The sequence below is a fragment of the Delphinus delphis genome, chromosome X (genome assembly GCF_949987515.2).
Source record: "Delphinus delphis chromosome X, mDelDel1.2, whole genome shotgun sequence".
In the NCBI taxonomy this organism is placed as follows: Eukaryota; Metazoa; Chordata; class Mammalia; order Artiodactyla; family Delphinidae; genus Delphinus; species Delphinus delphis.
In genome coordinates this window covers 39,509,200-39,531,294 of record NC_082704.1, presented here as the reverse complement: position 1 = coordinate 39,531,294, position 22,095 = coordinate 39,509,200, and the positions used below count along the sequence as shown (strand labels likewise).

At 47.2% G+C, this 22,095-nt stretch overlaps 1 protein-coding gene across 1 annotated transcript; it reads right to left on the bottom strand.

Annotated features, from left to right (window-relative positions):
- Positions 1-9,160: 9,160 nt before the first annotated feature.
- Positions 9,161-16,361, bottom strand: LOC132418646 (nuclear RNA export factor 2-like). The gene is given in 19 exon segments (XM_060002644.1): positions 9,161-9,243; positions 9,246-9,346; positions 9,884-9,956; positions 10,596-10,638; positions 10,734-10,849; positions 10,958-11,016; positions 11,123-11,230; positions 11,374-11,429; positions 11,513-11,581; positions 11,964-12,000; positions 13,799-13,908; positions 14,096-14,203; positions 14,323-14,411; positions 14,559-14,628; positions 14,767-14,847; positions 14,964-15,068; positions 15,184-15,267; positions 15,878-16,031; positions 16,265-16,361. Coding segments are annotated over 18 exon segments (1,488 nt in total). The 5' UTR covers positions 15,974-16,031; positions 16,265-16,361.
- Between the last annotated feature and the right edge of the window lie 5,734 nt (positions 16,362-22,095).

The following is a 22,095-nucleotide window of genomic DNA, read 5'->3' as shown; positions in this document are numbered from 1 at the left end:
CCATGAAGGCACCATCACCGTGATACCAAAAGCAGACAAAGATACTACCAAAAAAGATAATTACAGGCCAATATCTGTGAAGAATATAGATGCAAAAATCCTCAACCACATATTAGCAAACTGAATCCAACGCTACATTAAAAAGGATCATACTCTGTGATCCAGTTGGATTCATTCCAATTGCTCTGATACCTTTAATTTTTGCCATTTTAACTACAGTGTGTCTTGGTGTGGTCTCCTTTGGCTTGACCCTGTTTGGGACTCTCTGTGCTTACTAAACCTGGATATCTCTTTCCTTTCCCAGGTTAGGGATGTTTTCAGCTATCACGTCTTCAAATATGTTCTCTGCTCCTTTCTCTTTCTCTTTCTCTTTCTCTTCTCCTCAGACCCCTATAATGCAAATGTTAGTACACTTGCTGTTGTCCCAGAGGTCTCTTAAACTGTCCTATTTCTTTTTCTCTTTTTTCTTTATTCCAATTCTGCTTCAGTTATATCTACTACTCAGTCTTCCAGCTTGCTCGTCCATTCCTCTGCATCATTTCATTTACTGTTGATTCCGTGTAGTGTATTTTTCATTTCTGTTATTGTATTCTTCTCTGTGTGGTACTTCTTCATATTTTCTAAATCTTTGTTAAAAACTTCTCACTCTGTTCATCCAATCATCTCCTGAGTTCTTTGAACATCTTTATGATCATTACCCTGAACTCTTTATCAGGTAGATCGCCTATCTCCACTTCACTTTGTTCTTCTTCTGGGGTTTTATCATGTTCCTTTGTTTGGAATAGATTCCTCTGTTGCCTCATTTTGTCCAATTTGCTATTTTATTTCTCTGTGTCTGGTAGGTTGGCTCCATTTCCCAACCGTAGAGAAGTGGTTTTTTGTAGGAGACGTGCTGTGTGTCCCAGCCAAGCTCTCCTCTCTGGTCACCAGAGCTATATGCTCTAAGGGTGCCCCCTGTTAGGGCTGCATGTGTCCTTCTGCTGTGACCAGCACACTACTGTGGGTGGTGTGGTAGGTGTGGCTGGCCCCTGGTCCAGTGGGTTGCCAGGCCCTGCCTTGTGCAGAGGCTGGTGGCCACTGGCGAGTGAGGCTGGGTCATGAGGCTGCTGGCTGAAGTGCCCCATGAAGTCCCGGGATTAGCGCTGGCCCACTGGTGGGTGGTGCTAGGCTCTGCAGTGGGTGGTGGTGGGGCTAGAGGTCCTGTATCTAGTGTCAGCCTGCTGGTGGGCAGGGCCAGCTCCACATGGCTGGCTTCCGGGTTTGGGGGTGTCCAAAAGCTGGTGTTGGCCCACTGTTGAGTGGGGCTGGATCCCAGGACAGCTGGCTGAGGGGTGTCTTGGAACTGGTGTTGGCCTGCTGGTGGGTGGGGCTGTGGCCCAGGGAGTCCTGGAGCTAGTGCTGGCTCGCTGGTGGGCAGAGCCAGGTCCCTGGGTCTCTGGCTGCAGGGCCTTGGATTCCTGAAGCTGGTGCCGGTTTGCTGGTGTGTGGGGCCAGTTCCTGATATGGCTGGGTATGGGGTGTCCCAAAGCTGGCACCATCCCACTGGTGAGTGGGGCCAGATCCAGGAGCAGCTGGTTGAGGGGCCCAATGTGTCCCAGAGCTGGTGCCAGCCTGTTGGTGTTATGGGCTGGGTCCTGGTATGCCAGGCGGCAGGGCTGCGGTGGTTCTTGGGCTAGTGTTCCCAGAGGACTATTCCTTTTTGCATATTTACAAATATGTACATTAACAGAAGATGTTCTTTAATTTTATTACATTTTCATGAGACTGGATTTCTTCTAAAAGCTTGAAGCTTTTAAAGATATTCCATATTGAAATTTAATGGTGCTCTTTAAAGAAAATTGTTGCTGATCATAAATGTTGACAATTTTCTTGCTTCTCACCTTTCATACCTTTATGAACTCTGTGTTGTATGTGTACAGAATGGTAATACTTGATGAAATTGTAACTATAAAGAATCCATTCCCTTCTAGTCAAACTATCCTGACACAATAATATCAAAGTACGATAGTAAAGAGAAAGCTTTGCCAAAAATTTGAGAAAGAAAAAGAGATTTCAGTACGCTACCATGGATGTCTTTGTGGTCCTTCCTAAACTTACTGCAGGGGTGAGAGCTCTAGTGCTTTCTAGCTCCCCATTCACTAATTCAATGTAGGTATTTCCTGAATAGAAGTATTTGTTACCTGGAAAGACATAGTAGTTGAAAACCATTTGAGCTTGAGTACTGTGGGTATTATGCTCATACTGATAATTGTGCTTTCAAATGGTGCCTGAAGGTGAATATTTTTCTTTACCTATGCAATATACATTCCTAAGTGGTCTCAAATTTTCATTAGTGCATTTCCTCCCTCATACAGTCACATGTTTGGGGGGAATTTGCCTGCTAGTTCCAAGGGTGAGACCAGAGTTACTCTAGATCTCACGCAATAATCCTATGTCCCTAGTCACAGTCATTGGTTCAAGATTGGGCCTGAGTCTTTATATCTTTGAGCCACTGGATCAACTAACCTAAAGTCTCCTCTACCTCTGGGCTCTCAGTTATATAAGCAAGTATCTTTCCTTATCGTATACACAAAAGTGGATTTTACTTTCTATTACTTGTAACTTTGTTACTTACTGCTATATATGTTTTTGAAGATATGTTATCAGGTGAATGTAAGTTCAGAATTTGTTATCTTCTTAATACATTTTCTTTTATGATTTGATAGTAGCCTTCTTGGTTGCAATCGCTTGATGTCTATTTTGCCTGATAGTAATACAAATTAACCACGTTTCTTTCAGTTTTACTGATCATTGGTATTTTTTACCATCACTTTATTTTCATCCTTTCTGACAGTCTACTCTACCTGCTTCATGAACTACTGAAACACGTTCATAATGCCTGTATTAGACTGTTCAGACTGCCACAACAAAAATACCACAGACTAAGTGGCTTAACAACAGAAATTTGTTTCTCACAGTGCTGGAGGCTAGAAGTACAAGATCAAGGTGTGAGCAGGGGTGATTTCTTCTAAGGCCTCTCTCCTTGGCTTGAAGATGGCCATCTTCTTGCTGCTTTTTCACATGGTTGTCCCTCTTTGTATACACACTTCTGCTGTCTCTCTGTGTGTCCTATACTCCTCTTCTTATAAGCACACCAGTCAGATGGGATTAACGTATCCCCTAACAGCCTTAAATTCACTTAATCACCGTTTAAAAGCCCTATCTCCAAATCCAGTCACATTCTGAGGCACTGGTAATTAGGGCTTCAGGATATGAATTTTGGGAGAACACAGTTCAGTCAATAACAAAACCTAATGTTAAGATGACGTTATCATAGAAAACAAGAGAGCAGAGCCAGGAACAATGATGCGGAGCAAGCACGAGGACTGTATGTTAGGCTTTCATTTTCCTATAGCTTCTCCAGTTCCTAAAATTCTCGAATGGCCAATGAATCCCAGGCATTTGACTGAGAAATTTGCATTGCTACTACCTCAGCCTGGACCTAAAGGATGGGAACTAGTATTCCACAGTAGTTAGTAGCTCACAGCTTAATATCTAACACTTTCCTATTATCAATAGATCTGCTATTTTCTTCCAAGACACTTGACCCTTCTTAACCTCAGCTTCTTAATTAGATACAGAGACAAAATAATTAGTCATACAACTCCAACTGTGAGAATTAAATGAAACTGAGATCTACTTCTGCACATAATCAGGGCTGATTGCTGGGTGGAAGGTTTGGAAAGCTGATTCCTCAGCCATTTATGCACAGAATATTCAGGCTCATTCTATTCTAACAGCTCTATATTCTAGGTCATGCCACAGCATTGTCAATGAGACATGCAGAAGGGGAAGAGTTGCATCTGTGCACTGGGGTTAGACCTTTTGGGGCCCCAATTATCTCACCAAATACCTCCCTTACTATTTAGCAACCAGAGCCACGTGCAGTTCCCTATTTTGACTCCTAATCTTCCAGAAGACAGAGACACTGTCTGAATTTTTTCCTGGTCCTATCTTCCCTTCTTAGCACTTCGCTTGACATGCACTAGGTGCATGAATGAATGAATAAGTGGATGAATGATATTTATATTCCACACATACATCTTTCTTGTCTGACAGTTCGTAGCCCCTGGCAGGTCAGAGCCTTAGGCTTACAACTAAGTCCAGTGGTTAGGACTCGGTGCTCTCACTGCAAGGGGCCCAGGTTCGATCCCCGGATGGGGAACTGAGATCCTGCAAGCCACGCAGCACAGCCAAAAAATAAAATAATAAAAAAAGATGGATGCATTATGTTGAACACAAATTATAGCTCAGTGAAGTTGGACTTAATATGTCTTTGTATCCCTTCCAGAATCTAGAGCTGTGTCATGCTCATATGTGGAATCAACCTGTATTTTCAGATTGAACTGTACAGTTGGGTTTTTCGTTTGCTTGCTTGCATGCTTGTTTTTTTTGTTTCTTTTGGGTTTTTTTTTTTGCCACAGCCAAGAATATTCTCAGGATCTCCTGACTTATACATCCAACCACATGCTCCCCACCCAGATTTTTCATAGGCTCCACAAACGACATGGTCAAAACACAACGGTCAGTTTCCTGGCATTGCACCAAAGCTGGTCTTCCATTCATTTCCCCATCGAAGAAAACCACCCTAACCCAGCTGCAAAAATCCAAATTCCAAGAGACACACTTAATTCCTCTCTATCCTTACCACAAACGTGGACTTCATCAACAAGTTCAGTACTTCCAAGATACATCTCATCTCAAACCCCATCTCACCCCTTCCATTGCTACGACTGTAGTCTACGAGACTGTAACCTCTCACTGTCATGTGTGTAGTAGCCTCCTAATCTTGTCTCTTGATCTTACAGTTGCTCTATTTCAGTCTGTCCTCCAAGGAACATTTAGAATGAGCTTTAATAAGGTAGATTATAATAATAATTCCCTTCCTTTCAGAAAGAATCCAATGGCTCCATCATAATAAGAACAAAACCCAGAGTCCTTCCCATGGCCCACAGGACCTTCTGTTATTGGGCCCCTCCTACCATTCTCACCTCATTTTCTAACACTGTCCTCCCAATACACACTGGCATACAAGCTGTTCCTTAAAACTGCCAAGCTTGCCCATATCTTAGGGCCTTTCGTCTTGCTCTTCCCTCTGCCTCAAGGGCTCAGCTCCTATATCTTCCCACTGCTGACTGTGTACTTGTTGTTATTTCAATATTAAATCTAAGTTACGTCTTCAGAAAATCCTTCCTTGCCTTCCCCACCCTAGTCATTCTCTGTCACATTTTCCCATATTATTTTCTTAATGGCTCTCAAATCTTGAGTGTATCAACCCCTGTAGAATGTGAGCTCCATGAGAACCATGACCCTGTCTGTCAGGTTCTCTGATTTATCTCCAGTGCCTATCACAGTGCCTCACATATCACTGGTAACCAATAAATATTTGTTGAATGAATGACTGAGTGAGTGAATGATGTAGATTACGTATGCTAAGTAGTGAGGACTCAGGCATAGTCTGGGACATGGGATTTGGGAGGATGGGAGAGTGAGCTCAGGTGTCTCTGAAGCAGCAGTTTTGTTTAAACCCATGAAAACTGTGGTTGGAAAACTGGGTAGAAAGGACATGATAATTGAGGTAGTGCTTCTAGCTGTCTTGGGTATGAAAGTGTAGCATATGTTCTATACCTATTCTCTTTCTTTCCTAATAAAAGAATCCCCAATTTATTTGCGACAGTAATGTTTCCAGTAAAAGACGACATTTATAGCCTCCTTTGCAGCCAAGGATGGTCACATGACCGACTTCTACCTATTGAGGTGATGGCAGAAGTGTTGTATAGTAGTTCCAGGAAGGTGGCTAAAAGGGAGATGAATTTCTCAGACCAAGGTATTTCTCATACCATCTGTTGTGGACTGAACTGTGTCCTACCCAAATTCATATGTTGAAGCTTTAACCCCCAGTACCTCAGAATGTGACTGTGTTTGAAGATAGGGCCTTTAAAGAGGTGATTAAATTAAAATGAGGCTGTTAGGGTAGACACTAATCCAATATGATTGGTTTCCTTATAAGAGGAGTTTAGGACACATAAAGAGATACCAGGGTGTGTGCACAGAGGGACAGCCATGTGAAGAAGGAGTAAGAAGGAGGCCATTTGCAAGCCAAGGAGAGAGGCCTCAGAAGAAACCAAACCTGTGGACACCTGGATCTTGGACTTCCAACCTTTAAAACTGTGAGAAATAAATTTCTGTTGTTTAAGCTACTCAGCCTGTGGTGTCTTGTTATGGCAGCCATAGCAAACTAATACACCATCAGATAAGGTTTTCAAGTTTGACAGCTCATTAGAAACAACTGAGGTGAACCTTAAAGATACTGATGACTGGGCTTATCCCTAGAGGCTCTGATTCAGTTGGTTGAATCTGAGCATTCGAGGGGATCCTAATGGATATCCAGAGTTGAAAACCACAGGTCAAGGAGAATAGTTTTTTGCACTCCATTGAGCAGGCTGAGAGTGATGAATCTAGCATCGTTTAGAAGGCATCCCCCCGTATCTCCCTCCTTCCACTGTTTTTCCTCTACCCCATATCCCCCTTCTTCTTCTGCCCTATCCAGATCTCCACAGATGGACCCAGAGATGCCCCCACCTCTTAATCCTGTTCCATATCCAAGTTCAGTCCTAATTTAAGGAACATTTAATAGCTTCAGCCCCACTTCTGCCCTCCCTGTCAAGAAAAGTGAGTCTCGAGGGGCCTCACATTCTCTTACTCTGCTTGTTAGCCAGAGCCAGGGCAGCTCTCTAGAGGTAACTTCTTGCCTCTTAATCCAATCATAAAATGGATGAAAGACATGAACAGAGGGCAAACAGGCTTAGGAAAAGCTATTCAACATCTTTAGCCATCATGCAAATGCAAATTAAAGGCACAATGAAATGTTAAACCCACCTATCAGAATGGCTGAAAAAAACAGTGACAAAACCAAATGCAGGCAACACTGGATAAACTGAGTCACTCACACATTGCCAAAGGGAATGCAAAATGGTACAGGCCGTCTGGAAAACAATTTGGCAGGTTTTTCAAAACGAAACATGAGATTACCAAATGATACAGCAGTTGCACTCTGGGCAATTTACCCACAGAAATGAAAATTTATGTTTACACAAAAACCTTTACATGGAGTTCATCACAGTTTTACTCACAATAGTTAAAAAGTGGAAATAGCCCAGATGTCTTTCAGCGGGGGAATGGGTAAGCAAACTGTGGTACATTCACACCGTAGAATCCTATTCAGCAATAAAAAGGAACAGACGATAGACACACTTTACAACTTGGATGGATCTCAGGAGAATTATGCTGAGTGAAAGAAATCCATTCCTAACGGTAGTGTACTATATGATTCCATTTCTATGACATTTAGGAAATTATAATAGTGTTTGACAGAGTTTAGGGATGTGGGATCAGGAAGAAGGTGGGTGTGGCTATAAAGGCTAACATGAGGGAAACGTGTGGTGATGAAACAGTTTTTGATCTTGTTTGTGGTGATAGTTAGAACACCTACACTGCTGGTAAAAGTGCATGGAATTATATATATAAGTGTACACAAGTGTTCTAACACACAAATGAGTGCATGTAAAATGGTGAAACTGTGGTAAGCTCAGTGGATTGTACCAATGTCCATTTCTTAGTTTCGACGCTGTACTAAAGTAATACAAGGTGTTATCACTAGGAGAAGGTGAGTGATGGGTATACATGACCTCTCTACACATTTTTTTGCAACTTTTGGTAAATCAATAATTATTTCAAAATAAAATAGTTAAACAAACACTGGAGTTGTGGGGAAAATACTCTTAGGTACAGAACCTAAGAACCTAATAAATATGTTAACAGAGTTTTAGACCTGTTAAATAATTAAGAAATCCATAATTAATGGAGTAAATATGGTACTTTACTTGCTAAATACGTTATATTTGTTTATAGAAGTGAACATCAGAACGGTCGCAACTTGTGAATACTGAAGTGGTGGGGAGAAGGTTATCGGGAGGCAAAGCTTGGATTTTAGGGTTATCCAGGAATGGAGTCCTTACTCTATAATTTTCAAGCACTGTGTAGGTCGGATATAAATGCTAGAGACTGCCAGGGATGATGTGGGAGATGGGACCTTTTGGTCCTGGCCCCACTAACTCATGGTTGGGTCAGGGGAAGAGCAATCCAAGACACACAACATGCAATGTGCAATGTTACTCTTTAATATAAAGATAAACAAGGATCATGCGTTGGAAAAATATAAAACAACGGGCAGGCCTACACGGTAAACTTCGGCTTCCTGATTAGCTGGACTGCAAGCTTAGTCATGGATATGGCTTCAGTTAAGAGAAGAGAGGTGACAAATATGATGAGGATGAAAATGACATCTAAAGGCTCATTTGCAGAGTTTTGTTCTCAAGATCCCAGGTCAGTGGATGAGGGTCACATGTGGAATTTTGCCCTTGGACTGAAGAAAGTAAAGAGAAAGAATTGGGATGTCAGCAGAGCCAGCAGCCGTGAGTGTCAACCCCAGGGCACCTGACTTCTGTCCACCTTCACCTTCCTGAAAGCCTAGAGGTCTATTTCTTCTTATCTCTGAATTCTCAGAATTCACTTTTTGATGAGTAAAGAAATTTTTAGTTCTGGTATAGTCTAGTCATTTTACTGAAAGCACCTCTAGTGGGGCAGGATAGATGACCTCCCTTAGGAACAAACTGGAGACACTTGACCACACAACTTCACTGCTACATCTATGCTACAAGAGCAAGCCTTCAAGTTTACCAACATGTATGTACCAGAATGAGCAGATGCCACTGCATGTAATGCTGAAAAAGAGGCGAAAAGCTAAATGCCTATCAATAATAGCTTATGGCTTCCTAGAATTCAATTGTTTAATATATTGATCTTAGAAAGAATAATGTAGCGTCACATATACTGAGAAGAAACTATGCTGGCACTAATAATAAAAGAAGTTTCAAAACAGTATATAAGATAGGATACCTGTATTTTATAATACATGGAAATGTATTAGTATGAAATTAGGGTATTTCTCACAAATAAACGTTTGTAAGAAAAAATAGATTTAAAATAATTACCTGAAAATTCCCATTAATCACTCCTCTACTCCTCCCAGCTCCCTCCTATCCCCATACAACCCCAGCACTCACTTCTGAGACCACTAGAGGTTCACCTCAGATGGGGTGGAGGATGCCTGCATGATGTCCTGCTGCTGCTGGGAGAGGGGTGCATGGAGCTGGAGGTGGGTGTAGACAGTGGGATGGAGAACAAACTCTGGGTCTCACTGGGGTCGGCATCCCTCACAAACAGCTCGTCATTCACGATGCACAGACTGAAGGAAAAATGGGCCCTCAGACAACTGGTGGATGCACACCCACACCCCCAAAACTGACTCTGCTCCCACTGGCACTCAGCAACCAGATTCCTTCCACGTCCCTCCTGTGTCTGTCTCCCAGGTTCCTTGACTGGTACCTCTGCCCCTCCCTACAGAGCCCACCTTTGGAGAGACTGTCTACCACCTTCACTTGATTTATAGGTTCATCCCCAACCCAGGGGCAATTTCGCATTTACCCTTTACCACAGTGCAAGGGGTGGACAGTCTGATCCCCATTCTCAGAAGAAGACACTGAGTCACACAGAGGTCATGGGAATTGACCAAGGTCACACAGCGAGTGAGTGTTGGGTCAAGGAGTGAACGCATAGGCCAATTCCAGGCCCATACTCTTCTTAACCACCAGGCTACACTGCTCCTGGGATCTCCCTGCTGGCTTTCCACAATACTAAGTAAACCTAAGGTCTTTGCCACCACATTCCCACGCCCCTGAGCCCAGGCGGGGATGGGCATTCCCACCCACAACAGGGCTCTCACCTGCAGTCGCGGGCAGGGGTAGCGATGAAGGTCCGGGCGAAGGAACGCACACAGCGCTGAGAACTTCCTTCCACTTCAACAGCAAACAAACAACAGTACCCCTTACAGCTGCACGTGCTGTACACGCTCACACGGCGGTCCCCAGTCAGGGTGTGACTGGACACTCATGCTGAGAGGGCAGTTGTTCACGGGGGCCAGGGTGTCGGGATGGGGAGGGCAAGTATAGGAGCAGTCTGCACCCAGTGACAGGGCCCCTGACGACCACCACACAAGTTCACGGGGTGCATTTTTCACAGCCGCCCAAGAGGTGGATACTACTACCCTGTTTTGCAAATGAGGAAACTGAGAGGTTCAGTAACGGCCCAAGTTCTCAGAGTAAGGATCTGGGATGAGAGCCACCAAAATCCACAAGCCTGTGTCACCAACGCCCAGGGTGTGCAGGGCAGACAGGCATGGACACAGCTCAGACCTGGGTTGTCTGTGGGAAGCCTGAGGGCAGGAGAACACAGTGGGGAAGGGGAGGGGAGAGGAGAGGAGGGGAGGGGTGGAATGCAGGGAAGGGAAGGGAAGGCACAGGAGGGGGAGGGGAAGGGAAGAGAAGAGAAGGGGAAGGGAAGGGAAGGGGTCAGGGAAGCTAGGTGGTTCTGGGAGTGAGCCTGGCCAGGGGGAGGCAGCAGTGGGGCATCTGCGCTGGGGGTCTACACACACTCACCTGCCTCGAACACCCCACTGACGGAGAAGCAGAGCATCGTTTCCTGAAAGGGAAGAGCCCAGGCGCCCAGTCACCACCTCCACCTGCCACCCACCTGCAGCTTCCTGGGCCCGCCCGAGGGAGAAAGCAGACGCTCACCGTCTGGAACCACGTGTCCACCACTAAGGAGCTGAAGTCATGCTGAGTATTGGGCAACACACAGAGAGTGTGCACAATGACACGTTTTGTGGGCTTCAGCAGCTGGACCCGCAGATCTGTGAGGGGAGGGGAAGCGAGCGAAGGTCAGGGGCTGCCACGCCCTGGGCCCTATGATTGACCCCTTCACCGCCCTTTCCCACCCAGTCTTCCCATCACACACTCACAGGGGTCCTTGAGCTTCTTCATATTCCTGCTGTCCTTGAAATACTCGCACAAGCTGCTTCTAGGAGACAAAGAGCAACAGTGGGTGGTGGGTGTTTGCAGGAGCTGGCCTGTGTCTGCTGGGGGGCCACACGGCCCGGGAGCAGAGGCTGTACTGTCATACTCACGGGGCTGGGTCCTCGGGGTGGAAGGGAATCGTCAGGGAGAAGCAGGCCTCCTCGTGATAAGCACCCGCGAGAACCTGTCTGTCTCCATAGTCATGGATCAAGTAGTACCTAAGGAGGAGCAATGAAGACAGTCTATCTCTGTGGTCTGGACCTCAAATGAGACTTGAAAACTCCCCTGAGCAGACCTGTGCTCAGGTGGCCTCACCTGTCCTAGCCCTCCCCCCGTTGCTCAGCTTCCCTGAGGTACTTACTGCTGCAGGAATTGCAGGACTAGGCTCTTCAGCTCATCAGATCCAAAGTAGCTTCCCTGGAATCAAATGGCACTTGAGACTATGCAGTAGATAAAGCCTCCCTGCAACACCCCAAATATTGTTTGATCCTTTTCCTCACCTTGCAGAGCTTTACTATGTAGGGAGTGTCAACGTCAACGGTCACTGGTGACGGTAACTCCTGGCCATCCTGGAGAAGGGAAGAGGAAGTCAGGAGTGGAGACCAGGGGAGTGGCCCTGGATGATCCGGGAAAAGGATGGGCCCAGGAGGGTGAGGGTCAGAGGTCAGGTGTGAAAGGGCCCTGGAAATTCCATGGGAAAGCTTACAGTGGATGTCTTCATCATGAGGTCCTGGAAGTCTCTAGTGTTATATTCAACTTGTGTGCGTGCGTGTGTGTATTTATGGGCATTTTTCCAGCAAGTATATCCATGTCATTTTCAGGAGTCCATGTCCCCCCAAATGGTTAAGGTTCTGATGCTAATATGTGATCTAGGCAAGACCCAAAGGGCTTGAGGGCAGGTGCAGAGGCCACCGACATTCGTAAGAGACAATGATTTACGTAGGCACTTACCAGGCGTAACAACTTCGGGAAACATTCTCTGATGGCCCTGTCCAAAACCAAAAATAGAGAAGAGGTGGTTGATAGTTCAAGGTTGCAATGCTTCCTTTGAGTTAAAACAGTAATACCATAAACAGAGATCAGTGTGTTCTGGCCAATCCAGCAGCACCCTTTGCCCACCTCTGCTCCTGATTTTAAGGGTTTTCGGTCCACTTGCCTGTTGAGCACTGAGCATCTGTCATCTTACTGTCTGAAAGGCACTGTCTCCTCATCTCTCTCAGTACCTTCACTTTAATATTCCTTCCCTCCCTCCCTTCCTCTCCTTCGCCTAGGTAGCTCCCACCCAGACTACTCGGACTCCCTTCTCCAGTGCCACAGGGACCAGCATTTCAAACCCGTGCTGCAGGGCTTCCTTCTCCTCCCTCCCTTCCTCCAGGGCCCCACTGAAGGCTGTGGGGAGAAGAGGGGATGGAGTGGGAGCCCGGGGCTCTGCTACCTCACTGGGGGTCCAGCACTCTGGCAAGACCCCGACACCCCCCAGGGATGGCCCAGGATGCTGGGCCAGCGAGGTGAGTGAGGTGGGGCTCAGGGAGGGAGATGGAGGGGATGAAGACAGAAAGGGAGTGAAGGTAGGAAGGGAGAGATGAGAGAGACATAGGGGCACAGAGACAGGGGGGAGAGAGACAACAAAGGGAAGGGAAAGAAGCTCTCCCGTGGTCGGGGTCCGGGAAGAAGAGAGAAAAAAGGGGAAACGGCACACTTGTTGCGGCTCTTCACCTGCCCCAGAATCGCCCAGACACACCAGGTAGGAATGGAAAATATGCACGTGTTGGGCTGGGGGCCCACTGGATGCTGGCTGAAACCTTGTCACCTGTGTGAGCTCAGCCAGACTTGGGCATGGGAAACCGAGCAGCCATGGGGGCAGATCTTCCCCAGAAAGAGGAAAGGGTCAGGTCCCAGCTCAGTATGGGGCTGAGGATCCGTGGCCCCCTCTGATGATCACTGTCTTCTCTCCCGATGACCCCTGCACCTCTCTGAGTTGGTTCTTTATCTGAGGAATCATACCTGTCTCAGGCTGCCCAGGGCTCCTGTGAAGGACCAGGCGGGATAATGTGACGTGTGCAGGGAGGGATGGGAAGTGCCCCTCAGAGGCCTGTCCTTTGGTCTCCTCTACCACCTCTGCCCTCTGCCTTCCACTCCTGCCTCAGGAAGCCCTCTGATCACTGGCGGGGGCCCACGTCTGGCCCCTGACTCAGGGAGCCCTGCTTTTTCCCAAGGAGGGTCCAGTTCCTGGCACTGGGCCAGCAGAATGGATGACATGACAGCAGCCACCCATGGCCTCAGCCCTCAGCATGGCACAGGAAAGCCCCCATGTCAACATGGGAGAGGAGGGGGGATCCCTTTGGAGGAAGGGGAAGAGGGCCCCTCTCAGAACGGGGGAGGCAAACCCCATCTCAGCACGAAGAAGGAAGGCTTCTCTCAGCAAGAGGCCCTGGACTGGAGGACCCTTCTCAGTCCAGGGCGCCAGCATCTGGATCAAGGATGGTCGCTCCTGGTCCTGGTGAGGAGGAGAAGCCCTGCTTCCTGGGGCACACTCTTGGGAGGTCTTGCTGGAATATATCTGGGCGCAGAGAGCTGGAAACAGACCCCAGAGCGCCTGCAGAGGTGAGCAGGTCAGGGGAAGGAAACTCCTCACCGGTGATAGGCACAGAGAGAGCAGAAGGTGGGGCCTGTGATCCTCCCAGAAGACCAGGGCTGCCACCTTTGGCAAAGGGGCACTGTCACAGATAGTCTAGGCTCCCATGGGTGAAGGTCACCAAGAAGGGTGACAGGGTGTTCACACTGACCTTACATAGGTGGACTGGTCTGGGAAAGTGTCACACAATGGGTTCCCTTGCAGCCACAGCTCTTCAAGCTTCAGCCCTTGCATCTTGTTCAACTCCCACACAGACGTCAGCTGAGAAATATGGGGCAGAAGTGGGAAAAGGAATCCCAGGGAAAGAGGGACATCCGGATCCCGGCACCCCCAGACCCCTCCCTCCCACACAGGTACCTTCACCTGCCTCCTGTCATCACTCTGATGGCCACTAACATGCCCCACCCCCCGCTCTCAACCCAACTTTGACCTGGCTCCCTCTTCTCACCTCATTTTTGGAGAGGTTCAGGATCTTGACCGTGGGGGCCATCTGTATAATGTCAGACAGGCCATCCAGCTGGTACAGTTTGTTGCTGCTCAAGTTCAAGGACAACAGCTTTGGGGCAAGAAGAGGTAGAGTGAAGGTTACTATCTAGGACCTTGGAGACAAATCTGCCCTCCTCCCCATCTCTTCCACCCCCTACCCTAATACCAGCACTGGGCCTACAGCCTTACCTCAGGGAAATACTTTTCGATGACCTGCAGGGTGGCAGCCATGCAGCTTCTTCGATTCAGAAATATATCAATATCATAGCCCACCAAGTCTTCAGGAAGGAGAGGGGAGGGAATAGGATGGCTGAGTGGGGTGTGGGGCCAGCACCAGCCCCTCCCCACGTTACCATCCCTAAGTTCTCCCTCCAGGAAGACCCCTCTGCCCTCACCCGCCCTAGAATTACTGCTGTCAGCCGTACCTGGGTCAAGGCGGAGCCTCTGGAGGTCAAGAGCTTGCTGGGAGACATCAAATCGTTTGCTCAAGGTCAGCTGCGGAGAGAGAGATGGAGAGAGCCGCTCTGAGGCTGTGGTGGTGGCAGGGAAATCGGGGGCGAGCGGGACGGGGGACTGGAAGAAGGAGAGGTGGGTCTGAGCACTGGCACACTACTCGCCGTGAGTCTCCATTACCTTTAGCTGCTCCATTTCTTCTGGCTTCAACTTATCCCGCACAGAGTAGGGAACAGCGGAGGGGCTGACAAAGACAGGTATCTGCAGGAAGAAGAGGTGGGGTAAGCACCAGGAACTCTAGTTCCAAAGAAGACAACCAGCCCCTGGCCTGTACTCCTTCCTCAGGATGAGGTACACGTAACGCCCTCGACACACACCTTTCGGCTCTCCTCGTCACGAATCTTGTAGCTGACATCCATCAATGCAGAGGCAGTGCTAGCTTCCTGGACAAAGAACCGAGCCCCATTTTGCATAAAGTGGAACTACAGGGATTGAATGCAACAGCAATAGAATCAGAAGCCAACAGACCCTGCTGAACCAGGTCTCTCTCTCCCCCTTCCCTGTGCCCACGCGTCTGGCTTCGGCATCCTCTCTTACGTCCACTGGAGTGAAGGGGACACTGCAATGGCTCTGGATTGACTTCATTAGCCATGTCTTGTCATACTTTACCCCACAAGGAATCTAAGGATGAAAAGAAGGCATGGGAGAGAGGACAGACAACAGGGAATTTAGGCTGGAGGACGAACCTTTTCCTGTTCTTTCCCGGCCTTCTACTGAGCTTGAAAGGGCTTGTAAAGAAGGGACCACTGGCATGATTTCTTACGGGTGTGAGTAATATGGATTTCCTAAGTACTCTTTCTCTCCAGTCAAACTCTCTTCCACATAATCAAGGTGTCAGAGATGATCTTCCTTTTATAAATTTCCAGGAGATCCTACCCAGCGCACACACTGCTTGCCCCTCAGACAAGGTCTCCAGAGGCTCGACCCTCTGTCTCCCACACTCAGCTTGCCAAGCTGAGACCTCCAATGTGGAGTCGCTCCATATCCTTGGCAGTAGTTTCCATCTTTGCTTTGAGACAGGCTCCTCCGTTCTCCTCACGGTCAGCCTGCTCCCTGTACATTGCTTCTCTGAACCTGCCCTTAGATGAACAAGACTGTTAACTCCTGGTAATAAAAAGGACAGATTACAAACTGTCCCCAGTGAAAGAAACCAGCATCTCTACATGAGACCAACACAGCTCCCCCTGCCTTTTCTCTCCTGCACATTCCGTACATTTTACAGGATACTCACTGTGACCCTGAACCAGCTCCCTGGGGTTCCATCTTGTGTGTTCTCCCCCATTTCCCTCTCCAGAGGTTTTCTGTTTCTCCACACAGTAGTATGCATGTGGCCTTCACTTTGCCATCTCACTCCTCTCTTGTTGCCTCGGATGGTACAAGGAGAGCTGCAGGGGGGACGTGGAGAGAAGGACGGTGAGTGGCCATAAGTGCTAAGAAAGTCTTCTGTACACCCTCGTGTCTTTGACACCAGCTCTACAATTAGGATTGCTCAACCATTATTTCACTTCTAGCATGCTTCAGTTTTGCAGTGAGAGAAGAAAAACAAGTCCACGGAGAGTGAGAGAGGTGCATAGTCCCAGGGGCTGCTGTGTACAAACCCAGCTGCCTGGCCACTTACTGTCTTACTTCGGGGTCCTCCTGGACATCCCTCTTCACCACGTTTCCATCATCCTTCTGGAGGTGTGAGGGCTGAGGCTCACACCCATCGTGTTCATAACGAGGGCTCCTCTCGCCAGAATTACCTGGGAAAGAACTCCAACCTTTCTTTCTTCCTTGAGGTGATCTACCACCATCACTGTATTCTGAAAAGAGGAACAAAAATACAAGTTTGCAGACACATCTGTGGTCCACTTACCACGTACCATGTCTTAGGCTAACAGCATGGTAGGGCAGGCCAAGTGCCAACGTGGCCTAAGGGACCAGTCCCACAAGCCTCAGAAAGGACACTCTTCTGCCTGTCCAGAGAGGACAGCCTTATCCGACAGATGGCACTATCAGGGGAAGAATCGAGGAGGAGCAGGATGAGGAAGAGGACGACAAGGAGGACAAAGAGGGAGGAAGGAGCAGAGGACAACTGCACTGAAACTTTTAAAACAGTGGAGCAGGACTGATAAAGAACCGAGGTGTATGCGTCCATGGGCTAGACTGGACACCAGTCATATATACCAGGAAGGCACCCGAATCTTGCCTTCTCTCAGGACTTTCCAGCAACCACACCAATACCTCTCTCATGCTTCCCAAATCCAATGAACCACCATACCGATTCCACTAACAACCAGCAAGCTAGCTGGACTTCCTTTGCCAGTGCACTTGGAGCTTTAATGTCAGGTGGCACTGATGTAACGGCCTCCTGAACTGTCTCCCTCCCTCCAGCCTTGCCCTGAACAATACTCTGTTGGAAAGAGCCAGAGTGACCTCTCTATTGGGCCAGCCTGAAATGCCTTTCAGCTCAGCAGGCAACTCTTCCTAACTTCAGCCCTTTTATAACAAGGGTGTGAATGATAACCTGGAATGATGTGTCAACCACCATTTCCCAGTGTTTAGGGATTCTTCTTTTGGCTTTCTATTACTGGTGGCTAATTTGATTCCATCATGGCCAGGGAACACACTCTGGGAGATTTCAAGTGTTGTTTTTTTTTTTTTAATAATTTTATTTCTTTATTTATGGCTTCGTTGGGTCTTCGTTGCTGCACACGGGTTTTCTCTACTTGCGGCGAGCGGGGGCTACTCTTCGTTGTGGCGCACGGGCTTCCCATTGCGGCGGCTTCTCTTGTTGCGGAGCTTGGGCTCTAGGCACGCGGGCTCAGTAGTTGTGGCTCGAGGGCTCTAGAGCGCAGGTTCAGTAGTTGAAGCGCACGGGCTTAGCTGCTCCGCGGCATGTGGGATCTTCCTGACCAGGACTCGAACCTCTGTCCCCTGCACTGGCAGGCGGATTCTTAACCAGCACACCACCAGGGAAGTCCCTCAATTCTTTCTGAGTTTACTGATGCTTGTCTGATGGTCGAGGAGATGGTCTAACTTGGTGAATGTTACAGAGACCCTCGGGGAAAAACCTCTTCTCTGCTGTTGGTGGGCGGACTGTTCTCTTTATGTCATGCAGATCTCGTTAGTTTACTGTGTTATTCAGGACTCCTATATCCTTGCTGATTTTCTCTCTAGTAATTCTGTCACTTGCTAAGAGGGAGGTGGGTGTAGAAGGCCCCCACTATAAATATAGATCTGGCTCTTTCTCCTTTCAGCTCCACCAGTTTTTCCTTCGTGTACTTTGAGGCTCTGTTGTTTGGTGCGTACACATTTAGGAACTTTATGTCTCCCTGGTGTCCTGATCCTTTCATCATTCTGTAAGGCCTCTCTTTGGCTCTTGCTCATTTTCTTTACTCTGACATCTACTGTACTGGATACTGAAGCTACAGCCACGCTTAGAAAGTGTCCTGGGTATACCTCACCTTGTATTCACTCCTAGCAGTTGTGTTGCTGTTCACCCCTCCACCCACAAATTCTCCCCTCCAGCATATCTAATTCACCATGTCAAAAGATTTGGAAGTTTTTCCGCACCTGCAAAATAAGATCGTGTCAATTCTCTTCCCCATGGGTGGATTCACTAAGGGTATTTTATTTTTAACACATTCCACTGAAACAGTGAACCAGCAGATAATCATACTAGTGGCTTGTGGGGAGGGAGGATTATGGTAATTACACTGTTAGAAACCAGCTTCCGTTGGGTTGTAATACTTAAGGTTCTCTAGGTTTGTGTGCTGTGCCTTTTGTACATTAACTATTCCATGTTGTCTCAGGGCACGCTTATGAGTAAAGATCCGCCCACTGCTGATCACTCCACGATGGACTGATTACGACCAGGCCTCAGATGAACTCCTCTGGGGAGCCCTTGCTTTCCCTGTGTGGCCCGCTGTCAGGACAATCCTGCTACTCACAACCTTGGGACTTTCCCTGTGTGGCACTGGAAGTGAAAGGAAACACAGATAGGGCATTTGACCCACAAATGCCACTTGCTCAGTCCCCAAACCTCGGAGGGGGCCTGGCGTGCTCTCTTTCTCCCACACTCCACATCCAACTGGTCAGGAGATTCTCTCGGCCCCTCTCTCAAAGTATGTCCAGAAGCCGGCCACTTCTCACCACCTTCATTACCACCACCCTGGCCAAGATACCAACAGCTACCTCCTGGACTGTACTGCTGTCCAGCTGGCCCCTCTGCTTTCATCCTGGCTCCCTTACCTGTCTCTTTTCAACCCAGCAGCAGAGAGCAAGTCAAATCATTTCACTCCTCTGCTCAACACCACATAACGATGGTTTGAAGCCCACCAACATGTTCAAAAGCCAGGAGTTCATAATGACACTCATCAACAATAACAACAACAAAGAGGAACCTTACTGGTGACCTTTGGAGAATGCCGGGCAACCAACTCGTTTTCAGGAAAATCCAGCAATGAAAGGGAAAAATTCACATTTTAAAGGGAGCAGTAAGGGCATGTGGTCTACGTACGGTGTATAGGAAGAGTCAGAGTCATTTGTAAGAACCCACTTTCCTTCCGAAGTAACGTTGCCGAGGGGAAAGCGTAAAAGGGAGCTATATAACAGCTACCGCAGTCCCCCGGCTGACCAACTACGTCGGGTGCCTGAACAGGGCTAGAGACCTCCCTCATCAAGGTGATTCAGACACAAGCAATCTCAGACATCGACTTGTCAAGTATTTGATAGAATAATCCAGTGAAGCTCTGTCACTTACTGCGTACGTGATTTTAGGCGAGTATTTTACCTCTCTGAGCCTCAGTTCCATCGTGCGGTAGTGCTGTTTGCCATGTGTTTCCATTTGTCCCTGTTCCGGCGACCTGGAAGAGCTGTACTTCTTGACCTCCTTTGTTTGGACAGGGCTGTGTATGTGACTGGTTCTGGCTAATGGGTTGTGAGTGACATGTGCTATTTCTGGGCCAGAACATATGCTTGTTGGATTGAGACCTTGCAGGGTCCTCTTCCCCTCAGGCACAGAGACTGACAACTTTCTAGATGATGGCTGTTCCGTCAGTTTGGGTCTTCAAGTCATTCCAGTAAGAATGGCTCAGACCCCGAAAGTCCACCATCCTGTGAGGGGCATGCACCTGCCATGGACATGTAGTCGAAGTGAGGAATAAGCCCCTGAGATACGGGGACTGTCTATTACCACAGCATAATCTAGCCTATCTTGACTCTTGTATCTTATCTGTGAATTAAAATAACATCCTCTCAGGATTTTTCTGAGGATTACATGAGAAAACTGGTATGACAAGGTTGCCACAGTGCTTGACATAAAACAGGAACTCAAAAAATGGCAGCTATAATGATTAAATAATAATAACAAACTAGTTTTGAAAAAGTGTGGAAAATTGGTATAAAATGAGAGCTATTTCATCCACTCATCCTTACGGGTAAGTTGTATCATCGCTTCAAGAGTGGGGCATTTTATTTTATTTTTAAGACTTCCTAATGACTAGCACTCATGCACTTATTTCTTGCCGTATTGATATCAGAAACATAAATTGAGGTTATATGTAAAGAATGAAAAAGTGGAAAGATTAAGCAAAAGAGAGAATGACTAATGACATAAGATAAAATGAGTTAGCAATAAGTGGTTTCTTAATGAGAAGAACAGATTTTAATTATTAGTAAGCATACATTCTTCTTAGTAAACAAAGGTACAAGGTATTAATGCGGCAGAAGAGATTTACTTTGAACAGGCTTTCCCAAAATGTTTTCTGAGGAACACTAGTACTTCCAGTGGTCTGTGGAAAAATGTTCCTTTCCCACATAGCTTGAGGAAACTACCTGCTACAGACTGAATGTTTATGTACCAACCTAGTCTCCAAGGTGACAGTATTTGCAGGTAAAGTCTTTGGTAGGTGATTAGGTCATGAGGGAGGTGCCGTCATGAATGGGATTAGTGCCTTTACAAAAGAGGACCCAGAGAGCTCCCTTGCCCTTTCTGCCATGTGAGGATACAGCGTGAAGACAGCCCTTTATGAACCAGGAAGCAGGCTCTCACCAGACACTGAACCTACTGGTGCCTTGATTTTGGACTTCACAGACTCCAGAACCATGAAAAATAAATTCTTGTAATTTGTAAGCCACCTGGTCCACGGTGTTCTACTACAGCAGCCTGAACAAGCCAAGACACTATCCTATTCTTTGAGATTCAAGTGGCATATTATCTTAAAAATATGACAATACAGAAATCCTTTGTACCTTCATTATTGTATGTCCCATATTTCTTCAATGGATAAAAACATTTTTGTTGCTGCTGTCTCTCAGACATAGTGTCTTGCAGAGCAAACCTGAAAGTGCTGAAATGAGAGGAAAGAAATGGATATTATATAAGAAAAAATATATATATCACCCCTTTAACCATCTCTCAAACCATATTTAAATCCCTCACAAATGTAAACACCATCTTTTACTTGCTGCATTTTACTCATTAAGTACCATCTATGTGATTTTTATGAAATGTATCATCTATAATTTTACTTAATATGGTTTTCTTAAATAAATTCACTGTTTTTTCCCACATGAAGGAAAGGGGAGAGCTTTCAAGGAATGTAACAAGGAAGGGTTAGAAAATCAGGAGGAAAATCAGAAGCCAATAGTGTCTGGCTGGACTAATTTAAGCCATTTAGAGAGTCCAAGCAGAAAAAGATTATGGCATCCCACCCCCCACACACTTTGCAAAGCTACTGATCGGCAAAGCAAAGACAGAAAACAAATTCTGAACCTTAACGTGCTGGCTACTTTCACACTTTTACTGAAAAAATATCAAATTAAACAAAGTCTCTCTCCTTGCCTCTCTCTACAGAACAAATTAAGAGACAGAAATTCAGATCAGATTTGAAATCATCGATACGAACTGGCATCTAGGAGTTCTCTGGTGTCCCTAATAACAAACGTGGTCTGAGGAGCGCAGAGGACGCCATCACATGGCAGGCAGTGAATACGAATATGGAAGAGAGATAAGAGTAGGGCTTTAATGTGGGGGTTGGGAAGGAAGGGGGAAGGGAGGGGTCCACCCAGTTTCCCGAGCCTAGCTGCCGAGAGCAGCCCATGAACGCCTGCCGCCCGCTGTCCCGCCAATTCTGAGTAAACCTCTAGTACCGGCGGGTGCCCCTCCTCCCCAACTACCGCCTACCGTCTACCGTGGCAGAATATGAAAGTCGGTGGAAAGGTTGGCATCGGAGCCAGAGCCTCATCAAAGTTCCCCCTCAGCCAGGACAAGTACCTTAATTCTAAAGGTCTTCTTCACCTCTCGGTCTGACTCCTCAGAAGGCTAAGCCGAGCTACCCACCGTTCGGCAGGCTCTCCACACGCTGAAAGGGCGCCCCCCTCGGTCGCGACCTTACGGCGTCACGTGACTGACGTGACGTAACGCAACGCGCTGCTGTGGGGCCCTACCTGACTTCCAGGGGCTTG